Raw genomic sequence first — 10,015 nt, 5'->3', positions numbered from 1 at the left:
AAGCTAGTAAATGAAGAGACATCCACGGACTATCGTCGAAAGCGTTAGTCGTAACTGATTGTAAGTCAAACAGTGAGCGAGTTGATAATTTCGCCTTGGGATGAGAAATAGAACTAAGGTGTTTTCGATAGATAGGTTAATCGAACCGACGTTCCTACGGAAGTCGATTCTAGGGGGAAGTTAATGTAACAGGTTGATTGGTTAAGAGTTGACCCCAAACAACCAAGCATATGCTAAAACAGTATTGTTCAAGTATTCATTCACTTCCTTACTTTTTTTAAGCGTTATATTCCCCATTATCTTATATTGAATGTTGAGAGTCTTTGTTTGTCTGAACAGAAAATCCCACGCTCCACTGTGACTGCGCGAAGATCGAAATAAAGACCCATTCACTACTTCTCTGGTTTCTTCTATCAATAGCACGAGGGTTACCTATAGGCACGAAAAACTCATGGAGAGAAATGGTAAGATGCAATAGGGGTCGGATGCTGTTAAGTCGGTAAACCAAGCAGTACCACCAGTCTGCAAGCTAGTTACTGGTAGATTAACCAAACCTCGAATTCCTGTGAAAACACCAAGGAAAATTGGGGCCTAGGAGAGTAAAAGATAAAACATCATTCGATAAAATAAAATGCAATGTGCAAAATATAGTTAAATTACACTGAAGTCGATTTTCAATTAGATTAATTGTATTGTTTATTGTAGATGTTAAGCAACAACACAAGCATACTCATGACGACAAACAACAATTAGTTATCAGAAATCTATGTAATCTTACGAAACCAACCAATTACTTTGTAAGCAAATGAAAGCGTTACATTATCAGTGGTAAGAAAGATCAAAGCAATCATCAATAGTGGATTGCCATAAATTTTTGTGTACATAAAAAATGTAACCAACTAAACCATATAAGATTAAATGCTGCACCGAATGAAGAATTATACGAAGGATTGGAAACTAACACTAATGAAACCGGTAATGCTGAATTTTATTTCGAACATAAAAACAGTCAGCATTGAAGAGAGCGTTACGATTGACTGATCACTGAGTAGTGACCGACTCCATGTTCGACTGGCTTTTTACCACCCACCGAATACAATCGACCAAGATATAGTGTGGCCACAGGTTTTTAGTCTGACGTCATATGTGCCGTATTGTTAGGTTAGGTGACCAAGGTTAGTCAGAAGAAAAACCCGGGTATTTGTCACGTGCTAGTTGGCACTGGTCAGTAAGTTGTAATTGCAACCTTGAGAGAATTACTGCTATCCGTACGATTCGAACCAACGTCGCCAAGCTTCAAATGGTGTGACCCGAATGGCTTAGTGCTAACATCCCACACTGTGAAGCGGGTTCAAACCCACCAGGGAACATCAGTCCCATAGAAATTGCAGGTACACCCTGATGATCAGTGTCAATAATATCGAAATCTAAGTCCAGTGTTTACTGCCGACTACCCCAAACCACTTGACAGTACGTCACAATACCTGAATAGTACTGCATGCGAAATAAAAACATCCTAGTAACCAAGAGAAAGGTGGTTAAGATGCGTTCTATAAACTACATCGAGGGAAAATATTGGCAGTCTATGAAAAGTAAAGTTACTTAGTCAATTATGGAAAGCTAAACGAGATAACGCTTCTCGGATTATTAACTTCACCAGAATATTTGGGTGAAAATATTGGATACTACCTACTCATGGCCAATGAAATACAGATTAAGAAATTCGTGTACACAACAAAAAATGTGACAGTGCTTTACCCGCTAATCATGTAACAGAAAGCACGAAATCGTGAGACTCTGTCGGCTACAGCAACCTAAGTCCTTCGGAAGTAACTGTTAGACTAACAAGTACGAATATAATTGAACACCCACGAAATGATAACATGGATGTTTGAGTACATATTTTTCGTCTACTTTTTAGTTTTCAAATATAGACCTTCTGTCTGTTTCACGGTTAGTGGCGATACTGTTAGTTTGTTTTTTCTGGTTAGTAGTTACTGTACAAAGTTTGAAGTCAAGGACGCGTGAGCACCTGGTATCGTCGGTCCGTTGTTTTGTTGATCTATAGATATTCTGAAAAGTGTTTCCTCCATCTTGAGAAAACTTCGTACATGCTAGACGGTTTTCTAGTGAACAGTCCTTGAATGATGTACTTAGGCATATGTTTAGTGATTCATGTTTCAAATATTTTGATTTGTTTCCTTGAAGATGGACTTAAGACTTTGAGGTAGGCAAACGGACGTGCAAAGTATACACAATATACACCACAGTCATAAAAACCATATTCGTTAACGTGCTATAAGTTTCAACTATGCGTTTAGTGTTTCTCGTCTAGAACTCATAATGAAACTACTAAGCTTCAAGGTTGAGGTAGACAATTCCCAGTTTTCGGTTAGAAAAAAGGCAAACATGGTTTATGACAAAGGAACCGAACCGATAAAAAGGAATAAATAAATATGAATGAAATTGGAAATGCAATAATAAGATCTTCGTTTGCCTTACTTCTGCATCAACTTGTTTGATACTTTTCTCCTTTACACCTGCCTCCGTGATTCCCTTTTATTTTTACAAGTATGTATCATAATTAGATCATATCACCTGAGGTTTCCAACAATTAATTGTGGTTGTTACAGGAGGTGTGCATCTCACATGACATGAATAAACATTCGTTAGCTCCATGTACTGATGATAAGACCCGACCTGAGCACCCCAACGCTTTTTGATCTGTTATTAAGCCGTGTAACATAGCGCCGTTAAGTCGGCGTCAATTGCACAGGAGCAACGCATGTTACGACATCTTCAGATACCGAGGGTTGATGTCTTTACCTTCCAACTTGTCTACTACTCCGTGCTTGACCCCAACACTACTCAGTGGTTCCATAAAAGGCGAGAAATGCCTCAAAAACAAATAATCACATGCCTACAACCGACTCATTTAATCAACTTCTTAACATTTTCACTTACTGTTGTAAAACCACCAAAGATGTAAAAATACGGCATAAACTCGCCTTTCCAGGTCCAAAATCAGGTCTTATCTGTGCAACAATTGGAATAAGACGGTGATATCCAAGCGTACAAAACCAGTGTTTTTTTCCGTCAATGTTCATCATCGTATACCTAGAATTGGGTTTTTCTCCGGGTCCTTAAGCAGCATGACCTCTACATTGTCTAAAATGCTCTCTTATTTGTAGAAAAAAGTCAGTGAACAATGGCTAACTCAGAAATGAATTTTGTGCGATTCCCCTGGTATCATTGGGATGTAACATGCATAAACCAGAAGGGTAGAAAGAAATATCAATGTTGAGGTATCACACTGTCCATAACCTACTTCAAACTAATAAGTTACTTCTAGAGTTTAGTGCAACACTATAAATGAAAGGACATAATCCCATGAATGGATACGAAGAAGTACCCAAGGAAACAGATGTCCTATTGAGTTAGTTTATAAAGGTTGCCTCCTCTGCTTACTTTCTACTCCAAAATTGATGCTGCACAGTTGTCTAACATCTCTTAGTACATTTTAGCTCTCTGGTAAGAGTCAATGAGACCGCTTAACTCAATAGCCTGAGACACTATCATGCATGGTAAAGTGAGAGCTTTCCCCCCCCTACCAGAAGAGGCCTACATTATAAATCAGAAGGCTATCAAGTTGAATAGCTGTCTCAGGAAAGTCACGTATTTTGTTCATCCTGCACTTAAATCTATCACAAGTCAACTCCATATCAAACCTTAAAATACGGACTCTTGAAATGCATGGTTCGATCTTGATCGAATGATGATATTAAAGGTGCAAAAATTACTATACACATTCATTAAACTGGTTGACTGAGTCCTAAAACCGAACAACAATCATGCGGACGACTGGGGACACACTAATTATACTGTGATACTTTAATAAAATAAAACTGCTTTAATACAGAAGACAACTAGGAGCAACATGATTTAACACAATCTACCAGACAATAAATAATCAAAGTTAAAAATATATTATAAGACAGTCAATCAGTTGTGACTACTGAGTGTGAGGCTGACTGCCTATGGTTATGAAAGAGACTAAATTCACGATATTTGGAAAAACTCACTTGAAGAAACACATATTTAAAGGTATTGAGTGGATTCAAATTATTGTTCTTCATGAGCTGGCTCATCTTTTCAGAAGTACGCATCACTGCAAATTACAAAACATTGTGATAATTTGTCGCATTACACAGCACAGATAACAATAAGTAGTGTCTACTGCAAATCTGACAAAAAGTAGTTAAAGTAGAGGTGCTTACAATCATTTCTGTTTAATAGAGATGTTGTTTATTCGACAAACAGACAACGGTTTCATCGGTTTTGCTCATGTGAATGTTCACATGCAAAAACCCAGTACTAGGACGTCTTTTACACATCTTTTGACTCAAAGGTCGAATGGGGTAATGACTGTTGGCTTTTGTTTGCAAATGGTGATCATGTTATCCTAACACTTGGATAGGCTTCTGTTAGAATGAAGATTTTTAGTGTCCGTAGGGAAAATTTGTCAGCAGACTTCATATGCAACAATAAAAAAATCCTTTGTATACGTATTATCGACTAAATGGCCTAAATAAGCTTTTTTTGCAAGTGTTGTTGTTCTGTATAAGTTTTGAATATCGAGGTTAGGTGTCCGTACATAGAGAGAGTCATTTATGCAGTTACTTAATGTCAAGAAGCAGGGCCCACCGTATGCGGCATTTTATAAATAAAAAACCTACTTCTGATTGCACTATCTTCCGATACAGTCGTCAGTAATGTGCTATCAGGCGGTTGTAGGGTAGCAAGAAGTTGGAGGCAGCAACTCCATCTGGTAACCTCTGAAAGTTATTTCAGCTTGTTCGAGTCCCAAGTCTTTGAAAATGTATGCAGTCTTGATATTAAGTCAATTATTTCATGGGAACCATATACCGGAGGCAACTGGAGTTGGTTGCGGAATATCGTGGATTGATTAGAGTTATATATAAATACTGTTCAGTGGTACATAGGCTAGGTGCTCGCGCGAGACCAAACGGCCTGGGTTCGGTTTCTGAGTGCAGAGTTGTGGATGCACACCGCTGAGTGGACCCATGATATGAGGAAACGGCCGTCCAGTGTCTCCAGTTTTTCAGTGGCGATATAACTTAGACTAGTTCATGAATTTGATGAACTTCAACAGCCTCCATAATAGATTAATTGTTTTGGAAGATTTGGGACACGTGGTGTATAGTCATCGTGAGGTGAAGCGATTGCCGTACCTAAATTTAAAAGACCTTATGTAAATCATGAGACAACAATGGGGGTAAATTTCTGTTTCCGATTGCTTCCAAAATGTTGATTCACATCATATCCCGCAAATTGTGCAAAACTACCGGAGAAAAGACTACACAGACATTGCCAATACTATTTCCATCACTGCATTTTACGTCATACTGATTACCCGTTTGAGACGCGAGGTCTGGGGAACTGGAATCAGGTTAAAAGACGTGGGGTAATATCAAATATACGGTTTGTTTGGAGCTTTCTCTAACCGATCCTTCATAAAGTAGAAAGTAAATGTCAGCAAAAAAATATGTCGATTGGTGTAACACTTGATGGGATACATTATATTCCAATACAACGAATAACATAAATTCACACTTATATATCAATCTCATACATTTTATACACTGTTACATCTAGAGCTTAGATTATTGGCATACCGCGCACTACTTGAGCACTCGGACGCTAGAACCCTTCAAGTCGCAGGTTAGAAGACATAAGACAAGCGTGAAGGGATGTTATTCCAAACGGTGTCAAATATGGTACACAACTATCAGGTATTTATAGTTTTTAGTAAAAACGAAATCATTATTACAGTCATCCAATTCGCGTGCAGTGGTTTTTAGGATTTGTCCAATTGGGAAGCTACGCGTCAAGATTCTGAAATGTTCTTCCAAAAGATGATTGGGTAGAATTTCTTTAGCTTATTCCGAGCTTCTTAGAGCTAGCTTCCTTGAGTTCACCCAGAGATTGTCCTCACACATCCCCTCTTTAAAGTCTCTTGCGTAAGACTTTTTGCTCGGGTCCTTCGCGGCTTCTAGACAGGACCAACTACGACACTTTTGTTCTATATCACGGTCCATTGACGGCCAGTATGTGTATCTCCAAGCCAGTGACTTACTCATTCCCGGGTGCCCGCTATGGAATTGTTTAAGGACTTTATGTCGAGGTATTATGGGGATAACGAGCCGGTGGGCAAACATGATGCACGAATCGACAATTGTCAAGAAGTCTTGCCGACGAAAGTATTGTAAAACCTCGTAATGGAGTCGAGGTGAAGGCCACTTGTTGAGTATAAAACAGCGAATGATCTTCAACGTATAATCCTTTTCGCTAGCTCCTCCGATGGCTTCGAATGTGACTGGCAGTCCGGAAACTGTCCACACTGTGAAAACTTCGGCCTCAGCTTCTACAGTAGCTACAAGCACATTCTCCTGTTTTGAATGAGAGTCAAATAATCTTGAGAGGGCATCTACCTGTCCGAAATCCGTCGTCGGTTTATACTTTATCTTGAAATCGTTCCCCAGCAGTGTAGATGCCCATCGTTGTAGACGGTTTGATGAATAAACAGGGATACCCTTCTTGGATCCAAAAAAAGCTAGTAGTGTTTTGTGGTCTGTTAGTAACGTAAACTGTCTGCCAAATAGCATCTTTTGGAACCATTTTACAGCAAATATAATGGAGAGGGCTTCCTTCTCTATCTGACTATAGTTTTTTTCTGTCGTTGTCAGTGACCATGCGGTGTGGGCAGTTGCTTTTTTACATCCGTCGGGGCAGATATGTGAAATCACTGCTCCAATCCCATAATCTGACGCATCTGCTGTAACCACATTAGGAAGGGCTGGATCATAGTGCGTAAATAGGTTTGACGATAGGAACTGTTTTAGGAATGCTTCTCGACATTCTGTTGACCATATCCATTCGGTATTCTCTGTTGGTAAACAATTCAGCGGGGCACGCAGACGATGTAGATCAGGAATAAAAGTTCCGTAATGACTAATCAATAGCAAGAAAGACCGAAGAGCAGGAACACCCCTAGGCCTAGGTATAGTTTTTATAGCTTCGATATTCTATGGGTCTGATCGTCTTCCATATTTATCCATTATGAAACCAAGGTATCGCCCTGCTGCATATAAAGATCACACTTTTTAGCCTGAAGGTGAAAACGATATTCAGCTATGCATGCTAGCACCTGGTCAAGAGTTTTCTGAAAGTCCACTTTGTCTGTTCCCATGATTATGGTATCATTTAAATAAGACGCCACTCTTGGAATATCTTGTAACATGGTATCCATAATTTGCTGGAAATTAGAATGCTGTCTTCACTCCAAAGGGCAGTCGGTAATATCGAAACAGGGATAGCAACACAAGGCACAGGTCTTTTAGATCGATAAACGGGAGTAGGTCCATGTCTGAAGGTTAGTTATGTTTTAGCTTTCGTACGTTCTCTCAAACTTACTGTAAACACGTGGTCGTGTCTTTGTAACATGGCGTTCTCTACTCACAGACTCCAAACAAATTATTTAGACCCACTGTACTTCGTCACTGAATTCATGCCTTGAGATACAGTGTGTTTTGCCAATTCAGTGAGAAACAACAATCGAACTGCTATCTGCACTTCTCGGCTTGAAATCGTCGACTTCTTGGTGTAGTGAGATATTCGGCTGGCTTCTGAGGCAATGAGCTCAGAGATATCGTTCACAAACGAGTTTATGATGGACATTGACTTTGACGGGATACCAGTGTCAGGATGAACTTGACAAAGGGCTTTAAAGGTGTAGATAGCATAGTTCTCTTTCCTCCTCTTCTTCTTTTTCTTATCAACCTTCGTCAGCTTAACCTTTGAGGCTTTCTTCGCGATCTTACCAGATTATTATTTATTTATTTAAACACATAAATATTGGTACAAAAAGCACCAGATAAATATGCGCCTCACAAATCAAATGAGATTTGTGTGAGGGCTGTGATACTGCCCAGGTGCCCAGACTGAAGCAGGGTCTTACCAGATACCAATTTGAGTGACATTACTCTATAGACGAACGCGTATAGAACACTTCCTTCCAACTAAACTTCTTTAAGTCCTAAGATGCAAAGAGATAAATATTAGATGTAGTGCACTTCGAGTGGGCCATTGTGACATTAATGTTTCCATTATAACATGAGCAGTTGGTTGAAAACAAAAAATATGAATCTATCAAAATGGTGTTAATAAAACTTGCTTTCAACATAGTTTCCAGAAAGTCTAGCACGCGTCAAACTTTCCTGTAAGACAGTGACTTGAGGTATAATATTCGTATATTCAGCCAAATGACGTCGTTGACGCACCATAACGGGAAACATACACATACGAATTAAAATTGTTGCTAGAAAAGAGATAAAACAGCGTAACACATATGTATATCATCACTAAACTTCAAACCTATTTACGATTTATGTAAAGAAGTTTGTGGTACACCTGAAGCATGAGAAATAGTAGGTTTCAACATTATTGAGTAAATGATGGGAAAAATATGTTATAACAACTGAATTACTAGCTACGATACTGAAATCAATTATGGTCCTCTACCTTGATGTCGACAAAAGATACTAGCTGTTAAATTCCTCCCAATCTATGAACACTTAGTAGCTGGTGATTCTTACGTTAAATTTAATAAATCTAACACATGAAGCGACAAGAGCCATTGTTGGCACGGTATTACATTTGTCGTCAGAAGTATGCTTCAAGATAACATTTATCCACTATGAAATAGAAAATGTTTCTTTATTTTGTAACGCGCATATTTTTCCACAATTATCTGAAAACTGTGATTAGTTGATGCTGCAACGGTTTTTGGATTTACCATGTTAAATAGATGATCATGAACGTACTACTCACTCAAAACATGAAAAATACGAAACGCAACTTACAAGCCGCAATAGCGCCCCACCAGGGTAAATCTAAGTGCACATGTAGAGTCTCCAACAAGGATTGATACCAACCCGAAGGCCAATAGCTATTCAAACCCAGAGAGGCTAGGGTTGGTTCACCCAAAGTATTCAAGACGACTTCGTTAGGTGGCAACGGAGGCTCAGGAAGGATACAATCAGAAGGAGCTGATAGGTAGGTGTTGGTAGAGAGTTTTCTCATCATCGAAGGAACAGAACTTGTTTTCTGAATTAAGACTGTTTCCGAGAAAATTTTCGTTATTCTACTTAGTCGAATCATGTCCTTGTGACTAATAAATGTTGCCAACAGAAAACTAGTGATCGTAAACGAATTACCACTAAAGAGAACGACGAAAAGCGACCTAAAGCAAGAAATAAGAGAAAAACAGGCCTTAATATTCACACAGTCAAAATATGCACCGTAAAATAAAATGAACAATCAGAGAATGTCTAGTGAAATTGCAAGTTTTGGGTCGTGTTTTCTATATGAACATTATCATCCATTCTAACAGAAGCCTATCCAAGTGTTAGGATAACATGATCACCATTTGCAAACAAAAGCCAACAGTCATTACCCCATTCGACCTTTGAGTCAAAAGATGTGTAAAAGACGTCCTAGTACTGGGTTTTTGCATGTGAACATTCACATGAGCAAAACCGATGAAACCGTTGTCTGTTTGTCGAATAAACAACATCTCTATTAAACAGAAATGATTGTAAGCACCTCTACTTTAACTACTTTTTGTCAGATTTGCAGTAGACACTACTTATTGTTATCTGTGCTGTGTAATGCGACAAATTATCACAATGTTTTGTAATTTGCAGTGATGCGTACTTCTGAAAAGATGAGCCAGCTCATGAAGAACAATAATTTGAATCCACTCAATACCTTTAAATATGTGTTTCTTCAAGTGAGTTTTTCCAAATATCGTGAATTTAGTCTCTTTCATAACCATAGGCAGTCAGCCTCACACTCAGTAGTCACAACTGATTGACTGTCTTATAATATATTTTTAACTTTGATTATTTATTGTCTGGTAGATTGTGTTAAATCA

The 10,015-nt window shown here is 38.7% G+C and overlaps 1 protein-coding gene across 1 annotated transcript in view; it reads right to left on the bottom strand.

The window, feature by feature from the left end:
- Positions 1-9,240, bottom strand: part of Smp_161940 (putative cytochrome oxidase biogenesis protein (oxa1 mitochondrial)) — a gene marked incomplete at both ends in the record, with an annotated part of 17,471 nt that extends 8,231 nt beyond the window's left edge. The window contains 4 exons of the mRNA XM_018793203.1: positions 506-591; positions 4,083-4,168; positions 8,255-8,398; positions 8,943-9,240. Of these exons, the coding sequence (XP_018647739.1) occupies positions 506-591; positions 4,083-4,168; positions 8,255-8,398; positions 8,943-9,240 (614 nt within the window). The remainder of the gene's footprint in view (positions 1-505; positions 592-4,082; positions 4,169-8,254; positions 8,399-8,942) is intronic.
- Between the last annotated feature and the right edge of the window lie 775 nt (positions 9,241-10,015).

Source organism: Schistosoma mansoni, chromosome 1, assembly GCF_000237925.1.
Source record: "Schistosoma mansoni strain Puerto Rico chromosome 1, complete genome".
Classification (NCBI taxonomy): Eukaryota; Metazoa; Platyhelminthes; class Trematoda; order Strigeidida; family Schistosomatidae; genus Schistosoma; species Schistosoma mansoni.
Note: the sequence above shows the minus strand (reverse complement) of the source record. Positions and strands in the feature narration are given on the sequence as shown.